The 19489-nt window shown below is 49.5% G+C and overlaps 4 protein-coding genes across 5 annotated transcripts; 2 read left to right on the plus strand and 2 right to left on the minus strand.

Moving 5' to 3' along the window:
* Positions 1-149: 149 nt before the first annotated feature.
* Positions 150-4534, plus strand: RAB13 (RAB13, member RAS oncogene family). Its single transcript, XM_039363578.1, has 8 exons — positions 150-437; positions 1172-1232; positions 1909-1969; positions 2460-2537; positions 3236-3325; positions 3444-3509; positions 3786-3836; positions 4362-4534. The coding sequence occupies exons 1-8, from the start codon at positions 314-316 to the stop codon at positions 4431-4433; spliced, it is 603 nt and encodes a 200-aa protein (XP_039219512.1). The 5' UTR covers positions 150-313; the 3' UTR covers positions 4434-4534.
* A 1317-nt stretch (positions 4535-5851) lies between these two features.
* JTB (jumping translocation breakpoint) lies at positions 5852-8635 on the plus strand. Its single transcript, XM_039363579.1, has 5 exons — positions 5852-6192; positions 6848-6888; positions 6990-7075; positions 7450-7529; positions 8044-8635. Exons 1-5 carry the CDS (start codon positions 6131-6133, stop codon positions 8198-8200), a joined length of 426 nt encoding a protein of 141 aa, XP_039219513.1. The 5' UTR covers positions 5852-6130; the 3' UTR covers positions 8201-8635.
* A 938-nt stretch (positions 8636-9573) lies between these two features.
* LOC120317111 (cocaine- and amphetamine-regulated transcript protein-like) lies at positions 9574-10878 on the minus strand. Its single transcript, XM_039363436.1, has 3 exons — positions 10744-10878; positions 10031-10114; positions 9574-9681 (listed from the first exon to the last, which is right to left on the minus strand). The coding sequence occupies exons 1-3, from the start codon at positions 10876-10878 to the stop codon at positions 9574-9576; spliced, it is 327 nt and encodes a 108-aa protein (XP_039219370.1).
* Positions 10031-19463, minus strand: CREB3L4 (cAMP responsive element binding protein 3 like 4). 2 transcript variants are annotated; one of them, XM_039363341.1, is made up of 10 exons: positions 18402-19463; positions 17511-17709; positions 16921-17033; positions 16112-16204; positions 15271-15377; positions 14836-14904; positions 14152-14236; positions 13978-14074; positions 10762-13488; positions 10031-10114 (listed from the first exon to the last, which is right to left on the minus strand). In XM_039363341.1, exons 1-9 carry the CDS (start codon positions 18570-18572, stop codon positions 13226-13228), a joined length of 1197 nt encoding a protein of 398 aa, XP_039219275.1. In that variant the 5' UTR covers positions 18573-19463; the 3' UTR covers positions 10031-10114; positions 10762-13225. The 2 variants fall into 2 exon arrangements, with proteins under 2 accessions (XP_039219275.1, XP_039219274.1); XM_039363340.1 differs by having other exon boundaries at positions 16112-16207.
* Positions 19464-19489: the final 26 nt, after the last annotated feature.

Consider the following 19489-nt stretch of genomic DNA (forward strand, 5'->3'; position numbering starts at 1 on the left):
CCTCCTCCCCATCTGAGTCAGGGGTCAGCCCCTCCCATCTTGAAGGGGGGCTGCTTCCCTGCCCAGCTGAGGGGGGGGAGAGAGAGAGGGAGGGGTTTGGGTGTCCTTGTTAGAGGAGGAGGAAGAGGAGGAGGGCACAGGAGAACTTCAGCTCCTCCTTCTCCAAAGTTTCTTCCCGGCGGATTCTCGCCTTTTTTTTTCCCCCTTGTTTTTTTCCCCCTTCCAGGGTGGGCCAGGAGCCCCTTCCCTGCAGATCCCCGCCCCAGGGAGGAGAGGGGCCAGGGGCCAAGGCCGGAGCGCCCCCTCCCCAAAAATGGCCAAGTCCTACGACCACCTTTTCAAGCTCCTCCTGATCGGAGACAGCGGAGTGGGCAAGACCTGTCTGATCATCCGCTTCTCCGAGGACAGCTTCAGCGGCACCTACATCAGCACCATTGGTGAGGAGGGGGCTTCCGCAGAGCCCCCCAGGGCCCCCCTTCCCGACCCCTCGCTCCCCCCCAACCCAAACAGAGCAGGATTGCAAGGAGCAGCCGCTGTCCGGCGTTGGGTGGGATCTTCTCCGCTCAGTTGCATCCCCCACATCAGACCCCCTGCATGTCCTGGGCTGGGGATGATGGGAATCAGGAAGAGGAGAAAACAGCTGGAGAGGGGGGGCAATTTGAGCCCCCCCCCAATCCAATATTTGCGACACTCTCCTCTTTGTAAGGATTGGGGGTGATGACAAGCTGCTGCTTTTGAGGGGGGAGATGGGGTCTTTTAGGCAGCAACTGTTCCATCCTCGGGGTTCCCGTTGGGGCAGGAGAGCCTGGGGGTGTTTAAAAAGCTACGGAGCCCCCCAAGAGGTGCAATTAAGAACAGGAACCCAGGAGGAAACGGTCAAAAGGAATATCCCAATTTTGGTTCCAATCTTTTTTAGTGGGGGGGGGGAAATAAAGAAAGAAATCCACACTTCATGAGGGCTAGAATCTTAGCTGACTTTAGCTTGGTGATGGAGCTCTGATTGGGCCCTCCCAAGATCTTAGTTCAATCAATCAGCGGACAGGGAAATGACCCCCATCCCGAACGGATTGGAGACCCCAAACTCAACCCAGGAGTAGGAAATGATTTGCTGGCGAATTAAACCTGGTGGAAACCGTGAGTAAGAACCAGTTCTCGTTTTTCTTCCCTGCAGGCATCGATTTCAAAATACGGACGGTGGAAGTGGAGGGGAAAAGGATTAAATTGCAGGTTTGGTGAGTCCCTCTGAGACAGGGCAGACTTTGCGGGGGGGTGTGTGGAAAAGAAAGGTGGATTATGGACTAGGGAGTCAGAAGGAGGGGGGGGTAAACACTGCATTTCCAAGCCAGGCTCTTTGTACCGAGTGAGGAAAATCTGGCAAAGCTTTTGTAAAACAAAAGAAGAAAGAAAAGAAGGATTTTTTAATTATTGTTTTGGAAAAGATCAGCAGCTGGATGAAAATGGGGAGCTGTTTTTAATTGCAGGAGTCTCCAAGCAGAAATTGTTGGGGGGGGTGGCAGATGGGTTAGGGAGTTAGCTGTGCATGATGGGAGTTAGATCCAACATATCGGCGAGGCTCCGACTGGGGAGGCTGCTGTCACGAGCCAATCACCAAATTGTGCCTGCAATCATTTTTTGCAAAGTAGTCCTCAACTTAACGACCAGAATCGGGACTAGAGTTTCCCATCAGTGAGCAAGGCGGTGTTAAGTGGGTGGTATTTTCATTAGGGGGGTTTTAAGCTTCTTCCCTCCTTCCCTTAAGCGAACCGTGCAGTCTTTAAGCGAATCCGGCTTCTCCCCATTGGGGATGCTGCAACGGTCGTTAAGAGCGAGGATCTGTGGTGAGTCGCTTTTTTTAAGGATGAGCGAAATCAATTTAAAAAAAAAAAAAAAGACAATTATTCCTTGCAGGGACACGGCTGGCCAGGAGAGATTCAAGACCATCACCACTGCTTACTACCGAGGGGCAATGGTAAGGGGGCTGTCCTCTCCTGGGAGACCCTCTCCCTTTGCAGGGTGGGGGGGTTCCCATCCCTGATGGGCAGCAACTGAGACATTTTGGGGGCCCCAGAAAGAAAAAAAACCCAGTTCCAGATACGCGTTCAGACAGTGAAAAAGAAATTTGCACTGCCAAGCTGTGCCCTATGCATGATAGAGGGTGTTTCCCATATAAAATTTGCTATTCAACTATTATTAAGTGGGTTAAAAGATTTTTTTTCCCTACCACGTCCAAAATATTGATGAAATAGGCATTGGATCAAAGAGGAACAACAGAAGAGGAAGAAGGGATGGGGAGGGAGAAGGAAAAAGAAACAACTAGACTTTAGTGCAGGGGTCTTCCAACTTGGCCCTTTTATGACTTATGGACTTCAACTCCCAGAATTCCCGAAGAATGGGGAAGGGGGTGTCTGAAGGTCCCTCCCCAAGACTGCCCCCCCAATAAATCCCCAATTCTGTCGTAGGGAATTATTCTGGTGTATGACATCACGGATGAAAAATCCTTCGAGAATATTCAAAATTGGATGAAGAGCATCAAAGAGGTGAGTACGAAATGGGGCTGGGGGTGAGGATTTCAGAAGGGGAAGAGTTTGGGGGGGAGGCAGTGGGAAAAACCCCAGACTTTCAGCCCCATAGAATTCCCCCCCACCCCACCCCACCCCACCCTTTGTTTTCATCCATCCTTGATTCAGATCCGGGATGACAACAACAAAAAAAAAGGGGGGGGGGGCAGGCAAAAGAAGGCCAATGCTGCCACCTGGTGGCACAAATCAGGAACAACTCCTGAACAGAGGGGAATGAGACGTCCCAAAGACCAGAACGTCTGCCCTCTACTGGCCACAAGGGGACATTGGATTGTTTTTCATGGTTTTTAAACTTTTGAATGGTTTGTTTTTAGGGCTTTTGATTTTTTTTGAAATTATTTTTGTTCGGCTTTTTTGGTTTTTTGGCTTCATTTGGCACGGGTTTTTTTAAACTTCACAAAGTGTCATATGTGAGATGAACAGGAATTCAATACATGAGTAAATATTTACCAAATAGGGTGTTGTTGTTTGATTTGGGGGTGGTGGAAGAAATATCTCTTTCACCAAAAGAGAGTCAGGGATGACCCATTTTTGGGACCTTGGCTTCATGGTTCTTCTTCCTTCCTTCCTTCCTTCCTTCCTTCCTTCCTTCCTTCCTTCCTTCCTTCCTTCCTTCCTTCCTTCCTTCCTTCCCTTCCTTCCTTCCCATTTCCCAGAATGCCTCGGCCGGCGTGGAGCGTCTCCTGCTGGGCAACAAGTGCGACATGGAGGTGAAGCGAAAAGTCTCCAGGGATCAAGCCGAGAAGGTATTGGGTGCAGGAATTGCGGGGTGGGGTGTCTGGGCATGTGCAGAATGCAACTGGTTGACTTTTAGGGCTTCCGATGGCTTTGACTCTCTTGACTTCACGACTTCCTTCCCGGCAGCTGTGCAGGGAGCACGGGATCAGGTTCTTTGAGACCAGCGCCAAGTCCAGCTTGAACGTGGAGGAGGTGAGGGCTCTGCTTGGCCTCGGGACCCCCCCCCCCCAAAATCTACACAGACACACAAGCACACCCATTTGGCTCCCAGACCCCCATGGCCGTGGTCCGGAGATCAGGCAGCCATGGCTGGATAGGTTGGGGAACCTGGGGAGGTGTTCCTGGTTTCTGCCTTTTGGGAAGGATGGGGGGGCAGCACAAGCAGTGGCTTCTCGAAGTAATGACTGACTGAAAACAAAATTATGGACACCCTGCTTTGCGCTGCTTCTTCTTTTTTTTTTTTTTTAGGCATTCAATACTTTGGCTCGTGACATTCTCCTCAGATCGATCAAGAAATCAGTAAGTGCCCCACGTGGGAAGGAACAGGGGGGTGAAAACAGCCTGTAAAATGTGGCCGACATTTTCCTCCTCCTCCCACTCTTCTTTCTTTCTTTCTTTCTTTCTTTCTTTCTTTCTTTCTTTCTTTCTTTCTTTTTCTCTTTCCTTCCTTCCTTCCTTCTCCCCTCCTCTCACTCTTCTTTCTTTCTTTCTTTCTTTCTTTCTTTCTTTCTTTCTTTCTTTCTTTCTTTCTTTCTTTCTTTCTTCTTTCTTCCCTTCCTTCTCCCCTCCTCCTCCCACTCTTCTTTCTCTCTCTCTTTCTTTCCTTTTTCTTTTTTTCCTTCCTTCCTCCTCTCTTCTTCTCCTTCCCCCATCCCCATTCTTTCTCTTTCTTCATCATCTTCATCTTCTCCCTTCCTTTTCTTCTCCTCTCCCTTCCTCCTCCCTTCCTCCTCCCCCTTTCCCCCCTTCTCTTCCTTCGTCTTTCCCATCCTGGACGTCCCATCCATGATCCAACAGCTCCTGACTCTCCTCTTCCTCCTCCAGGCGCAGCTCCCCAAGAGGCCTCTGGAACTCAAAGCCACCCCGAAAAGCAGCTCAAAGTGCTCCGTGCTGTAACCGGCAGCCAGCCAGTTCGGAAAGGCCCCATGGCTCCTACTCCATCCCTCGCCATTTTGGCTTGGGTGGGGCTGTTTCTCCTCTCTCCCCCCACCCCTCCTTCTCCTACCCTTGAGACGAGTTGTCTTGGGCTGGACCCTGGAAGGACTGGGACATTGTTTCCCTAACTTCTTCTTCTTCTTCGTCATCTTTTGCCATTTGGGGACTCTGCCTTTTAATTTTTGCACTAGCAGAAAGGGAAGGGGAGTTTGGGGAGGGAGGGGGGGTCCCTGAGCTGAGGGGGAGGTGGGAAAATTGGGGAGGGGGTGATAATAACTGGGTAAGTCACTCCCCCCTTCCCCAAATCCTTGGATTCGCCAGACCTTTTGAGGCAGCGTTTGTCAAAGTTGGCCATTTTAAAATAGGTGGACTTCCAACTCCCAGAATTCTGGGAATTGAAGTTCACCCATCTTAAAGTTGATTCAGTTGAAACATACGGAAGCCCTGTAGCTCTGCAGTGCCTTTAACAGATGTAGGAAAGAATCAGATTAGGAATCTCTCAGCAGGAGGAGAAAAATCCTTTTTTAAAAGTATATAAGTATATCTATATCTATATCTGCCTGCTGGGAGTCTCTGCACTTTGGATGGGTGGGAACCCGGAACGCGACTGGCAGAATCCGGCACCTGGGAGGAACTAGCCACAGGTTGGACCAAATGCCTTTTATAAATCTGTGAAGACAATTAAATATTTGCAGTTTTTTTCCGAACAGTGTTGTGTTGAAAAGTAATTTTCTGGGGTTCGGCAAGAGCAGGGGGGCAAAGGGGAGGGAGGAACAGCCATGGGGGGGGGGCTGTGAGGGTGTCAAAGGGGAGTTTCTATCCTGACCCCTTGCAGAGAAAGGGAGAGACCGCTCGTGTTCCAATCCACCTTGCAGGATTGTTGTTATGGGGAAATAGGAGGGAGGATTATGTATGTGGGACGCCTTGAGTTACTGACAAAAATAATAAAGGCAGCAGAAAAAAAAATCAAAAAAATATGGGTATTCATCTTTCTGTACATGAGTGTTTAGTACATGCTGATGATAGATAGATAGACAGACAGACAGACAGATAGATAGATACAGGGCTTTTTTTCTCATTGAATGCCCAGAATGGAGTTCTGGCACCTTTTTTGGATGGTACCTTGTAGGGTAGGCAAGGTGGGTTGTATGACGTGTGTGAGTTCCAGCACCTTTTTTTTTTTATAGAAAAAAGCACTAGATAGACAGACAGACAGACAGACAGATAGAGATATATATCGGATAGAAATGCAGAGTGCATAGATGATAGAGATAGATGTATAGGGAGATGGATGATAGAAGTATCAGATGATTGATAGATAGATATATGGACGGATGGACAGAGGAATACGTGGAGGGATAGACAGAATCAGATAGAAATATAGTGGATGGATGGATGAATGGATAGATAAGTAGATACATAGATGGAGGAAGTATATAAATATATAGGAATACATTCTCTATTCTCCTCTTTGTCCCGGCTGCAGTCCAAGACCGGAAGTGCCCAGGCGCAACCGAACGAACTGAGCCCTTTGCGCTCGGCTCGCCAGCCCAGCCCGCGGTCGCTCGCGACGGGTTCTGCCCTGCGCGTGCGCAGAGCGCCGCCGGTCCCTCTTCCCACAATGTACCGCGTGAGTGAGGCGGAAGCGCCGGGCGAGGATGGGGCCAAGATGGCGCCTGGCGTTGGGGGCGCTTTTGTGGTTTCTGGTCGCCCCTTCGCGGTAAGGGATTCCTCGGGGGGGGGAGCCAGAGGGGGGGGTCAGGGGGTCCCCTTTGTGTCCTTTTAGGGGGAGGGAGTCTTTTTCTCGAGGGCCAACGCTCCCCAGCCAGCTGCCCCTGGGTTGGACTACAACTCCCATGTTGCTCAGGCGGGCCCTCGGGACCACGGGAGGGGATGATGAGAGGTGTAGTACAAGGCTTGAAAAAAGGTGGGGGCATTGAGCCCCTTGCTAGGCCCTCTCTGCGCCTTCTCTTGGAGGCTGGGGCTGATGGGTGTGATAGTCCAGCCAACCCAACCGCCCCGAGCAGATTTATTCCTGGAAGGACTTGTGACTTCAAACGGTCACTAAATAAACGGTGGTAAATTGAGGACTGCCTGTATTTATATTTATTTGCATTTGTTGCAGGCTTCAGGACTGCTAAGGTGGCAGGAGGTGGGGGGGGGACAGGACAGGGGAAGCCTTTATCTTTTTAAATATATATAATATATAATATATAGATAGATAGATATTAGGAGATTGATTTACCTCCCATGCAGTGTAAATTTAATTAACGAATCAATAAATACCAACGAATAAATCTTGGGGGTCTGGGAGGGGGCTGCCTCCCGCTTCCTCGCCTACAGCTGACCTCCCTTGTCTCTTTGCCTGCTTGCAGATCAGCCGAGGGAATAGCTGAGAACGATGCCAAAGCTCCAGGTAAGGATTTCACACTGTGGTCTCGGAGTGGGAGAGGAGGGGGGGAGCTCCAAAAAAAGGAGGCATTTGTCATCCCATCGTCCTGTTCGGCTTTCCTGCAGCCAGTCTGACGGGCACAACTCCGTGTTGGCGGAGGGAGGATTTCGTGGTGACCACGCAGTGCGCTCCTTGCACAAGTTTTCAGATTGTAAGTGGGGCTGGGGGTTAGTTTGGGGGGGGGATACCTTGGCAGGGGTTGGGGGGTGAAGGATGAAAGGAAGGAGGGGGAGGGCTGGGCACGGAAGTCTACAAGCTCTGTGTGGTTCTGAATCGTAGGCCTCCGTTGTGGTTGTTGTTTCTGGACATGCTTCATGAAAATGCATCCCATACAGAGAAGCAACAGGCTCCCTCATGGGGGGATACAGGTAGTCCTCAGCTTACAACCACAACGGTAGATTTTTTTCCCATCCCAGTTTGGAAGAGGTTGAGAATTGAACCTCCGGCAAATCAAATGCTCGGCGGAAAAGACGACTACCGGGTGGCCGTTTTGGGTCCTTAAAAGCCGTCTCTTCTCGCTTGTAGAAAACCATGTCTGAATGCGGCGTCACCGGTTTTGTTGAGCAGATCAACTGTGGGGTTTCCAAGAAGGGCGAGTTCAAGAGGTGGGTGCCCCGTTTGGGATGGGTGTCTCAACCTTGGCAAGCTTTAACAGGGGTGGACTTCAACTCCCAGGATTCCCCGTGCCAGCAGTCCACGTGTTTTAAATTGTGGCTGGGGGATTCTGGGAGTTGAAGTCCATATATCCCAAAGCATTCTGGCTGGGGAATTCTGGGAGTTGAAGTCCACCCATCTTAAAGCATTCTGGCTGGGGAATTCTGGGAATTGCAGCCCATCCCTCTTAAAGCAGGCTGGCTGGGGGATTCTGGGAGTTGAAGTCCACTTGTCTTATGCCTACTGACTGGCAGTTCCCATTGCAAGTAGCTGTATTTTCCCCTCCCCCCAAGACACCTCCTCAGGGCTGTGAAACAAATCTAGAAGTGAGCAAGAACTGGGATCCCTCTGTCATCCCCTCCTAGGCTTGGCAGAGACCTGCAAGGTCCTCTAGTCCAGCCCCCTGCTGTGGGTTTCCTCCCCCCTTGCGGAGCTGCTGTCATCACGGCAATTTTCTCCCCGCAGTTGCCGCTCTTTGGAAATGGAGACGCGGATCTTCTGGAACTTTGAGGGTGCCATGCTGGGGACCGCTGCCGTCTTCGCCCTGCTGGTGGTCTGCCGCCAGCGGGTGCTGGATGGGAAAGCCTTGGAGAAAGTCCGGAAACAGATCGAATCTATTTAGCTTCGGTTGGGGCAGCAAAGCGGAGGGGGACAGACCCAGACTCGCCGCCCGGAGGAGCAGTCTAGCATCACCTCCTCTCGTTGAAAATTCCCCTCCCACTTTCAACTAGAGGGGAGGGGGTGGGCTGTACCCCCAGGGACAAGTATCGCTTCTCTCTTCAGGAGGCTGGCAAAAGCCGGGGTGCATCCTTTGCTTTGAGAAAACCCATGGCATTTGGGGCCTCCTCCTCCCAGATCCTGCGTCTCTTGGTGTTTTGAATCATGAAATTCGAACTCGCTTCCCGGCCAGGAACTTCTTCCCGTCGCTGTCCTTTGAGCCTCGGGGCTAGAAGCGCGTCGTGCGAATGGAACGCAAACCCCTTTTAATCCCTTCCCTGTCCTGAATCCCGTTTTCTCCTATTTATGATTAAAGGAGTTCTCCTCAAGTGTCTAACCACGGGATTTGCAGTTGTTGTGAAGTTGCGGATTGTGGGTTTTTGTGTGTGTGTATGTAAGCTTCTGGAGCTGGTCCGCTAAAGGGATTTCTTGTGGGTTGAGAACTGAGCAATGTGTAAAGTAGTATTTAAAGCAATGTGAAAGCAATATTTCTCCGTGGAAGGTAGGTGGACTTTAACTCCCACAATCCCCCAGCACAGAATTCTGGGAGTTGAAGTCTGCTTGTTTTTAAAGTTGCCAAGGTTAAGTGGTGTGTGTGTGTGTGAGAGAGAACCAAGCAGTTCCTTCCAAACCAATTATAAATGCAATCTCTGCTAACTGTGGTTAGTTTTATCCTGGCTTTTATCTTTTGCAAACTGGTGCAAACTGGTTGCGTTGACAAGTTGATGGCTTGGGATCAACTCAGAAAATATGTTTATTCTAGAACCCAGATAAGTGTAGGGGTGTGTCTGTGTGTGTGTATCCAGATTATAATTTCAAACCATGTTGGGTTGCTCAGAGCTGGATTCGAACGACAGACCAAGTTAGAATATCTTTGGTTTATGGGCAGCCTTAAATGTTTAGGGGAGCCTCGCCACCCCGAGTGGGAAGACCTGGCGGGCCGCACCTGCGTTTTATTCAGAATTAAAAGCGTCCAGATTGAGAATTCCCCCCCCCCCCAAATCCGATTTCAGGCCCAGCCCAGATGGAAGCAAACTCAAAAATCCAATTTTCCCCCGTTTCGGAAAAGTCTCCCCTCGAACGGAAGGAAATACACTCTAGACATGCTCAGGAATTCTCCTTTATTCCTCCCAAAGCCTGACTCCAGGATTCCAGCAAAGGGGGGGGGGCTCGAGTCAAGCTCTCCTCACCCCCCTACCCCCCCACCCACCCAAAGCCCCAGAGCTGACAGATTGCAGAGAAGCAGAAAAGGCAGTTGCGGGTTGCGTAAGGCGCATCTCACAAGCATTTGAGAAGGAAAGCGTTGCAGCTGGCTCTCCGGGGACAGTCACAGAGTTTGCCGATGCGGGCGCCTTTCCGGATGGCGCAGGCGTCGCCGAAGGAGCACTGGAAGGGAGGGGGAGAGAATGAATCCCTGTCCTTTCCTCCCTCCTTCCCCAGTCTGTGCCTCCCCCCTCCCCTCCTTTCTTGAACTGGAGAGCCCTTTTGCTCTTCACATGACTGGGGAACTCCATTCTCTTAGGCTCAAGCCAGAGCCGGTTGGGACAATGGCTAGAACCCAGAGCCGAGTGGGGTCAGACTAGATGACCTCTGGAAACTTAAGATTTGTGCTCAGACCGATCTTGGTTTTTTTTCTGGGAATAACCTTCGGCTCTTCCACAGAATATGTGGGGGGGTGAAAGTCACGTGGATACCCACCCTTAATTTATGGGGGGGTCCCCCCTTCCACAAATACCTTGGGTACTTGGTTGAATTTCTTTTCCCAAGCCGAGACCTTCTTATGCTGCAGTTTTTCCAGCACTTCCTGCAGTTCATCCAGCTGGAAGAAGTCGAAAACGTTGCAAACAGTCTTTAAGACCTGCCTATTTTCCACGCTGCGTAACATGCTCAACCGGGGTTAATGGGCTGGGGGGGGGTGCTCCAGGGGTCTTATTTTCTGAGTCTTAGGTGGGCTTCACCTAAAAGGTGCCCAAAATCTCTCCGGTCATTTGATTCAGAGTCTCTGAAGCTTATCCCGGCTCAACTAACTAAGAAGGGAACGAAATATTTTCCGGTTTAAAATATATATATATATCCCTCAATGATGGGATTTATCCTCATTGCTAAAACGGATTGGAATAATCAGGGAGGAATACTGGATTACAGCACCCATCATCCCCTTGTTGCTATCCAGAAGGCAGAAGGCTTGACCTATCCCTCTGGACGAGATGTGCAGCCCTGCTCTTCAACGCATGCTGGCTTAATGACGGTCTGTTCTCCCATCTTATTTTCGTGGACTTTGGCCGCCGTTCCCTGTTTTACACATCTGGGCATGGGGCGCCACCAATAAGGAACCAGGTTCCTTGGTCTGTTTTATTTTTTTTGGTCCTTCAGAGCAATCCATGCCACATCATTCTTTTTTGGGGGGGTTCTCCCCTGCTAACCCCCCTCCCGCAATCGTCCCGCTACCAATCCTCGGTTACTCACCAGCTCCTTCTCGTGCGCCGGGTACGTGTGTTTGAGTGGCAATTCCGACGTCGCTTGGCCCTGGACCAGGACGAAAAGGCAGAGAAGAGCCACGATGCCCAAACGGACCCCAACCATGGTTAGCATCTTCCTGGGCAAAGATCCCACCGAAGAGCAACGTCTCAACCCTGCCGGGAGCTGTCCACAGTGCTGAAAGCCCAAGCACCTTCGCCAGCTTCACGCCAGGAAGTGGAACTGCACCCGTTTCTCCGCCAGCCCACGCTATCCTCCCCGGGGACGGAGGGAGAGGGGGGGCTGTCTTCAAGGGCGGAAGATGGAGCACCCCTAAACCTGGTTTCCTGGGGAATCGGCTCCTGGCGGGGGCGGGAAGGAGCCAAGGATCAGCCAAGGATACTTGGCCAGCTGCGCCTGGATTTTAAGGCTGGCTTGCAAGGGGGGGGGTTGTTGCTCCAGGCAGGGGCTGCCAATCAAGACGTTCTCCGGAGGGTTTGAATGCATTTGCTGGGAAATTAAAACAGTTGACTTTGATTCATCCGTCTCTCTGGACGGGGCCCAGCGAGCGGCATCCAGTCAGGCCGGGAGTTGACAGCTCATCCAATAAAAGCTTTGGTCTTGATGGGCAGATCTAATATCCAAACTATTTTTGGGGGGGATATTATTAGCATTAATCAAAAGCTGCGGCACTAATTGGCCGCAATGGAGCCTGGCGTGCATTCTCGCCTCGTGGGGTGTTTTTTTTTTCTTTTTTCCTCTTTTTCTAGTTCTCCGCTTTTTCCCTTTCATCTCTCACCGAAGAAATGGCATCCTGGGGGGTGGGTTTAGGGGGGGGGGGAAATGACAATTCCCTGAGCGGGCAGGAGAGGCGTCTTTTAAGAAGAGCTTGACGAATGGATATAACGCCGAGCGGAGGGAAAGGAGGGCAGCGGGTGTTTGGAGCAGGTAGACTGCTCCTGGACAGGGAGGCTCGATCTAGCCACCAACTGCTGGGATGCATTCACGGTAATGCTAGTCTGCAAGTCAGATAAAGATTTGAGATTCTTTGTGACAACCGGCGGGTGGGTGGGTGGGATTCAGCCAGGCAGAGGAATTCTGGGAGTTGAAGTCCACAAGTCATCCCAGGGCCAAGTTTGAAGACCCCTGGTTTAGCTTATTGGAGAAAGCAAGTTGGCGTTGGAAGCTGGCTTGATTTACGATTTGCATCCTTGTTCCTCTGCACTTCCTGAAATGCACCTGACTGATGGGGATGGTTTTTTTCACCCTTGGCAGGCGCTGCACCTGTTGAACATCTTTTTAACTTGCTCGGCAAACCCAACAACCGAATTAAAAAAAACACAACCCAGCTGTCTAACTCAGAGCAGGAAAAATACACCGTATTTATAATTCTAGACGCGAAGGCGCAAAGAGGCCTGGGGAACGGCGGCTGTTCTGCCTGCAAACCGGCTCCCTCTTCCTGGAATTAATTTTTCTAAAAGCTTTGGGGCCGAAGAGGAATTTACAGCCTAAGGAATGCCAGACCTTGGATTCAAAACCCGGCCAGCCCTCCTTGTAAAGTTTCAGTTTTAATCTTTCTTGGATGGCCAGGCTTGAGATATAGATGTCTGCCATCTTCAAGGTCTGGGTTGTTGTTGTTTTTTAAATGAGATTAATGCAAGCAATTTTGAAATGTGAGCTGCCGTGGCAGTGTCCCATCTTCCATAAAAAAAACTTAATTTTAATTTTAAATTCCCCCCCCCACACACACACACTTTGGCTTTGCTCTAATTCCTTGCCATGTTGGTATCTCCCTAGCCATGTGCATTCAGTGAGATATATGACCGTTTTTCCGTTAAGTGGAGGATCACCTATAATTCCAAGTGTGCTAAAAAAGATGAATTTGAAGAAGGATGCCGACGGTGAAGGAAGCGGGCAGAAATTTCAGCCCTTTGTCTCAAATTCTTCTGGTTCAACAAACCCACCCTGGTTTTTTGGGGGGATTTTTTGCGCTCGCAGTCCCAAAGGCAATGGCTTTAAAATATGAATTTGGGGGATGAAAGTTTCTTGACGTGAAATCTCCCGGCAGGAGATTTGAATTCGTAATCCTCCCGCGGACGACACATCCCAGCATCCTTCCCCCTGACATTGCTGGGAATTATTGTCCGGCATGTTTTAACCCCTGAACTGTACCCCTGGAACCCGGAGCCCAAAATCTGAGACGGTTTCAAGAACGGATAAATATTTGCAGGATGGGAATTGTAGTGACGTCAACAAATCTTGTTAAAGAAAAATCCGAGAATCTGGCTTGGAAAGGAATCATTTTTGGGTTTGAGACAGCCGGCAAGGGTCCGTCCCTCAGATGGGTTGCTGCTTGTTGACAAGGAGGGGGAAAAAAGGCCCTTTGCGCATGCTCTGGGGTACTCTTTCCTGATCGTTTCAGAATTCAGCTTCCCAGCTCCAAAACTTTGCAGTTAATGTTTGCCAGGAGGTCTCATATCTCATCAAGGTCAGGCCTGGTGACTTTTCCTTGCCGATAACCCTTCGGTTGGGTCTGGGGGTCCTTCCAGGGCTCGGTGGCTGCCCCCTGGGTTGTCTCTCCCACCTCGGGGAGACTTTTCTCATCCTTGCTGACGCTGGTGGTGTGAAGCTCCGGAGGCAATTCTGCTCGCACGTGGGGCTGTTCTGGAGGATGCAGGGCGGACGGTGTCCCTGGCTCAGAGGACCCCCTTTGGGTCAAGATATTTCGGGAAAGGACTGGTGGAGAAGACACGGGTTATTGAAAGGGGGATACCTTTCAATTCTACTCAGTTCAGTTCTGCATTCTTTAGTATTTTCTATTCTATAATATTTTCTGTTCTGTATTGTTTATACTATTGCATTTTATGTCTTATCCTATGCTATCCTATTGTCTATTCTATTATACTTTATGTATTGTATTGTATTCTATTCTCTATTTTCTATATTCAATTTTCTATTCTTCATTTCTCTATTCTACTCTGTTCTATTCTACTATTCTTCATTATTCTATTCTATTCTACTCTATTCTATTCTACTCTATATTCTATTCTATTCTATATTCTATTGTATTCTTTCCATTGCATTCCATATTTTCTAATTCTGTTCTATTCTATTTTCTATTCTATTCTATTCTTATTTCTATTCTATTCTATTCTATTCTTATTTCTATTCTATTCTATTCCATTCCATTCTATTGTGTTGCAAAGTTGTGGTGATGAGGCTTACCTCCTGACAGCTCGAGGTCCTCTCTGCTGACCTCTGACGTGCCATAAAACGAGGCACAAGTGGGCCAGATGAAAAGGCCGAAGGAGACGAGGAGGATCTGGAGAGGGAAAGAGACGAGGATGATGGGAGGGGGAACCCCAGAGACCCAGCGCTTGAAGACTGAAGACCACCTACCACAAGACAGGTGCTGGTCTGGGCAGTCTTACTGGATGTCTCTCTCAGGAGTCCCTGCAGCTTCCGTAACTGGTCCAGAAGTGACCTGCAAGAGAAGTCAAAGCTTGGAGGAGCCCAGACAGAGAGTCCTGGACACTGACTGGGACGCAGTCACAGGCCAGGCACGAGGCTGGCAAGGAGAGCATGGGGTCTGGAGTTGGGGATGCATCCTGGACTCCCAACTTCTGGGCAGGAAGGTCTTTTCCCAGCCTTCCTCTTCACTCTTAAGCTTTCTGCTAGGAAGGAAGGAAGGAAGGAAGGAAGGAAGGAAGGAAGGAAGGAAGGAAGGAAGGAAGGAAGATAGGTGGGAAGGGAGGGAGGCAAGGAAAGAAGGAAATGGAGGGAGGAAGGAAGATAGGTGGGAAGGAAGAGAGGAAATGGAGGGGGGGATGAAGGAAGGAAGGAAGGCACATGACAGAAGGAAGATGATTGAGAAGGAAGGAAGGGATGAAGGAGGAAGGAAAGAATCCTGTGCCAATGCCCCAAACCCGAAGATTATTTTAATAGGACACATGATGGAAGACAGGAAGTCTCCATTGTTTGCTCCTGATAGAATTGTGAGTCTGGTCAGCATCTCTGGGGTCTTGGGGGGGGAGGCACAGCCAAGAATGACCGAAGGCAGAGCAAAACTGGCCCCCAACTCACTCTTTGTGCTTCTCCAGCTGCTGGACCTTCTTCTTGAGATGCTGGTTCTGCGCCGAGCAGGCATCCACCCTGCCAGGAAAACAGAGATGCCCAGATGGGTTCTCCTTCCCAGCTCCCCAAATTCCCTGGACTACAGTTCCCATAGCACTCTAGCTGCCGTGGCTGATGGGGAAACAGTTGCCCCTTGCTCTCCGTGAGGACTTTCGCTTCCTGGAGCTCCGAACGAGGAGTCCCAGAATGCCCGGCTAAGGGCTGTGGCTGATGGGAATCGGAGTGGCTTAGTGTCCCTGTGGCTGAGGGAAAGGGGATCTGGTATGCTGAAGAGATCCCTCTTTCTGCCAGGTTTCGCAGAGCCACGGATCCTCTTCAAACCACGATGGCGCGAGCGTGCCAGGAAAAAGACTAGCCAGCACCCAAACCGCCATCCCGTCTCACCGGCTCTCCAGATCATCCAGATATTCCTTCTTGCGTCGACGGCTGTCCTGGGCAGACTGCTTGTTGCGAATTTTCCTCCTTATTTTCTTGAGGATCCGCTCTTCCACCTGCGGGGAAGGTGCAGAGAGCTGGGCTGAGGGTCCCGTACAGCCCTCGTTTCCCTGGCACAATTCACAAGACCCTCCCAAGGGCGAGTTTTCGTTCAACTGGACCCGCCTGGCTGTTTTCTGATGACCGAAAGTCCTGCTTCGGAGTCTGTTCCTAGCTTGATCTGAAGGAAAAGAGGGGCTGCCAGAGCCCCCTTGAAGCCAGGGGATCCCCTCCTCTCATGGGGTGTGAGGAGGAGCTTGAGAAACGGAGGAAAAGATGCTGACTAGGGAAGAATTCAATAAGAGACAGGTGAGCCCTCAGCTGCATAATGGGAGGAGAGGATCAGAAGGGACCCTCTCTAGTTTCTCAGACTGTAAAAGAGGCAGGCGGGAGATGTGTAATTTCAGACCTGCAAGCTTCTGGCAAAGTAGCCTTGCAATAAACTAGAACTATCTGCGTGGTGAATGGCCTTGGGAGACGGGGAAGAGGCGCTACCTGGAGAACAGAGAAGAGATTGCTGAGCCCTCAGCTGTGCAATGGGTAGAGAAAGAAGCACAGAGCGAACCGTCTTCTAGTTTCTCTGACTGTAAAAGTGACGGTGGAAGATTTGTACTTTCAAACTTGCAAGAGCCTTAAATTACAGATAATCCTTGACTCACAACTGTTCGTTTAGAAACCGTTCAAAGTTATAATGGCACCGAAAGAGGGAAGCTGATGGGGGGTGTCCCCGTCTCTTTGCCCAGCTACCCACCTGCGAAAGGTGGGCGACATCGTGCAGTAAGACGCCCTCCTGGCTTAGCAGACGTCTCTCCTCCTCCGTCAAGAACAGGCCAGGATGCGGGAGCTGCTACGGGGGAAAATTGATCAGCGGAGAAACCCCCTTTTCCTACCACATTCCGGGGATTTGGGGCTTGGAGACCCATCTAGGTTTGATGACGGGGACAGGGAGGAAGAGGATGTCCTGTTATCTCAGTTTCCAGGGTTTTTCTTCTGCCGGAGTGGACAAGAGGGCTTCTGCCCATGTGCTAAAAGTCTTTCCAACTCGTTAGAAGCCATTAGAAAGCGGCCTCAAAATGAAACCGATGGCGGCTCCTGGTGGTGAAGCAAAGGAATTACAGAGCCACTTCGCTGCACCAATAGGGAATTTTTGTGACCTATAATTGGCCGCTGAGGGTCACGTGATCCTTCTCCATCCTTAAAAAAAAGTTTTCAAGACACATCCAGAGTTTTAAAGAAAGCCCCCAGCCTCAATAAAATTACAGTTACAGAGTCTTCCGGGATATAGAGCTGGAAGGAAAGAATGGCCACTCCATTGCACGAGTGATTGGTGATTGGACCTGTGCTCAGCCTGCATTTTCTAACTGAGGCATTCTGGGAGTTGAAGTCCACCTGCCTTAAAGTTGCCAAGTTGCAGAAGCAACTTTGGCAGGAGTTTCCAGATGCAAACTTTTGTGTGTGTGTATGTGTGTGTGTGTGTCTCCTAGCCCACTGGTGTGTTGCTGGACTGGATCCCTACTTTGTATTCCAGAATATTTTAATCTACCCCTTATCGTATCTTACCTGCTCCGTGGGAACCTCGGCTGTGTTGAAACGGCTCACCCCATCCAAACAACCGAGTGATGCTTGGCTAGCAAGGCAGATGGGTGGGTGGGTCTCGGGGGGGCTCCAGCTCTCTGGAAAAAAAGCCCCCAAAGAATAATCCACATTGGTGTGGTTGCAAAAGTCAGGAGAAAGACATGGCTTGCCTGTAAAAATCCTGATTAAATGAAATTAGATTCTCTTGGGTGTCATTTAACCTTAGCTTTAATGGCTCCTTCATTGACAGTCCACTTCTGTTTAAAATAATAATAATATAGGAGGCCATCCTTGACTTAACAATGGTTTGTTTAGTGACCGTTCACAGTTACAATGGCGCCGAATGACCCTTTTTCACACTTACGACCGTTGCAGCATCCTCACGGTCACAGGATCAAAATTCAGCCACTTGGCAACTGACTTGCATTTATGATGGTCGCAGTGTCCCGGGTCACATGATCCCCTTTGGTGACCTTCTAACCAACCAGAGTTGCTTAACGACCGTGTGACTAAGTTAACTGCTGCAGGGGTCCACTTAACGGCCAGGAAAGTTTCCTTCCTCTGAGGGTGCTTACCGAGAGGGTTGGGGTCCTCCAAGGTTCCCGTGTCACAGAGTACCTCCAGAAGGATGGCGGGCGATCGGTCGGGAGGAAGAGGCTCCTGGAAAATGCCGCCGTCGCTCTTGGGAGACGCCGCGGAGCTCCTGGGAAAGAAGACCTCGTTCGGGTTGATCCGAAGATGCAAAAGGTCTTCCGGATCGTCGTCAGGAAGACGCTGAATGAGGAACAAAAAATGGGATGAGTTTTGGGTTGAGGTGGGACCCGGGCTGAGATTTGAGTGACAGATGGGTTGAAATATCCGGCTGATTTTTGAGGAAATCCCTACAGCCATGATCAAACCACGGATTTATCTAGGTTTATATCCTGGGCCGGATTCAGAAGGGCCACATCTACTCAACCTGACCTCTGGGAAGATATGCAGAGTCCCTTTTTTGTTTTTTTTTAAAGGCAATTGAGAGGTCCTGGCAATATAATAAGGGTAGTCTTTGACTTAATGGCCACAATCAAGACCGAGATTTATGTCGTTAAACAAAAAAAGTCGTAAGATGGGGCATGTCTCACTTAAATGAGTCACAATAAGTCAGCCATGCCTGATTTGATTGTTTTCTTTTTTTGCTCTGATTCTGATTAAACGAAAACCACAGCAATTGTTTCGTGAATCCGGGCGGTCGTTAAATGAAACCAGCTTCCCCCATTTATTGTCATTGTGGAAAGCTGCCTGGGTAGGTCTCAAATAGTGACCCCGGGATGCTGTAACCATCATAAATACACGCTAGTTGCCATTGATCACCTGACTTTGAGGATGCTGCAGGTGGTCATAAGTGTGAGGATTTTTTTCCTGTGCCATTGTAACAACGAATGGCCGCTAAATAAATCGAGGACTACCTGTACGATTCTGTGTCTTACCTGGAGCTGGCCAGCTGGACAGTTCCTGGATTTATTTGGAAAACAGCCGTAGGGATGGTCTTGAAGCAGGAGGCTGACTCTGGAGTTTTCTACAGCGTGGCTGTTTCCGAGGTCTGGATCCTGTGGACCCTCGAAAATAATTTTGAAAAGATTGGTGCTGTCAAAATCCATGGCAGAAACACCGTAAAAAGAGTTTGTGCACTTCCAAATTCTTTTAGGTTAATCTTTGCATCGCCTCCGGCATCCAGCCCTGCCAGCTGAACATGATGCCAACATCTGGAATAATGTCGGATAATCGATGCAACAAGCTGGATCAAACGTCCTATTCAGGATCCCAAAGTTGCTCCTTTTTGCAGGATGCTGGGCAGCCAAGAATTAACAAACAAACAAAACAAAAATCAATTTATATGCAGTCACAGGAATGCAAAGGACAACGGGCATAAATCCACCAAGCTGCAAACTCTTCAACTCTACAAATATTTGCCAGGGATGGGGTTTTTTGTCTTCTAAAGGAACCCCTAAATCACATGCCTTTTTGGTTACGATTCTCAACCCTTGCAAATAAAACAAAATGAAATAAAATAAAATAAAATTAACCCTTCGTCCCTGATCTTTGTCCTCTTTGTTTTTGCAAAGCGGGTGGCCAAGGAGAACAATGTCCCGTTTTGTCACCCAACAAGGAAGTTCTTTCTTTTTTTTAGTTTTAAAACTCGTTTCTCCACTACAGGATCTTCAGTATCCTGAAACTGCCTTTCCGGGACCAACCCAGAAGCTTTTAGCCAATTAAAAGGGTTAAAATAAACGTCATGGACCAATAAAACTTATTTGCTGGGCTCAGAAAGGTCGAAAAAAAAAAATCTCCCTCAAGGAAGTTTGGCTTGCACGATTAGGTTTTGCCCAGTGCACAATGGGCTGGAAGCAAATCCTGTTTGCCTGCAATAGTAGAATAGAATAGAATAGAATAGAATAGAATAGAATAGAATAGAATAGAATGGAATGGAATGGAATGGAATGGAATGGAATGGAATAGAATGGAATAGAATAGAATGCAGAATGCAGAATGGAATAGAATATAGAATATGGAATGG

This window comes from Crotalus tigris, unplaced genomic scaffold, assembly GCF_016545835.1.
Source record: "Crotalus tigris isolate CLP2741 ecotype Arizona unplaced genomic scaffold, ASM1654583v1 scf7180000019553.37968852642:3898890, whole genome shotgun sequence".
Lineage (NCBI taxonomy): Eukaryota > Metazoa > Chordata > Lepidosauria > Squamata > Viperidae > Crotalus > Crotalus tigris.

Excerpts from the sequence above, each read along its gene's own strand:
- RAB13 (XM_039363578.1), top strand. The coding sequence starts at position 314 with ATGGCCAAGTCCTACGACCACCTTTTCAAGCTCCTCCTGATCGGAGAC. Across the intron at positions 2,538-3,235 it reads GGATGAAGAGCATCAAAGAG|AATGCCTCGGCCGGCGTGGA; the intron begins GTGAGTACGAAA and ends CCCATTTCCCAG. Across the intron at positions 3,837-4,361 it reads TCAGATCGATCAAGAAATCA|GCGCAGCTCCCCAAGAGGCC; the intron begins GTAAGTGCCCCA and ends TTCCTCCTCCAG.
- JTB (XM_039363579.1), top strand. The coding sequence starts at position 6,131 with ATGGGGCCAAGATGGCGCCTGGCGTTGGGGGCGCTTTTGTGGTTTCTG. Across the intron at positions 6,889-6,989 it reads GAACGATGCCAAAGCTCCAG|CCAGTCTGACGGGCACAACT; the intron begins GTAAGGATTTCA and ends GCTTTCCTGCAG. Across the intron at positions 7,076-7,449 it reads CTTGCACAAGTTTTCAGATT|AAAACCATGTCTGAATGCGG; the intron begins GTAAGTGGGGCT and ends TCTCGCTTGTAG.
- LOC120317111 (XM_039363436.1), bottom strand. The coding sequence starts at position 10,878 with ATGGTTGGGGTCCGTTTGGGCATCGTGGCTCTTCTCTGCCTTTTCGTC. Across the intron at positions 10,115-10,743 it reads TGGTGAGTAACCGAGGATTG|CTGGATGAACTGCAGGAAGT; the intron begins GTAGCGGGACGA and ends GACTTCTTCCAG. Across the intron at positions 9,682-10,030 it reads AATTCAACCAAGTACCCAAG|TGCTCCTTCGGCGACGCCTG; the intron begins GTATTTGTGGAA and ends CCTCCCTTCCAG.
- CREB3L4 (XM_039363340.1), bottom strand. The coding sequence starts at position 18,572 with ATGGATTTTGACAGCACCAATCTTTTCAAAATTATTTTCGAGGGTCCA. Across the intron at positions 14,237-14,835 it reads CAGCTGGAGAAGCACAAAGA|GTCACTTCTGGACCAGTTAC; the intron begins GTGAGTTGGGGG and ends CTTCTCTTGCAG. Across the intron at positions 13,489-13,977 it reads GGACCTCGAGCTGTCAGGAG|TCCTTTCCCGAAATATCTTG; the intron begins GTAAGCCTCATC and ends CTTCTCCACCAG.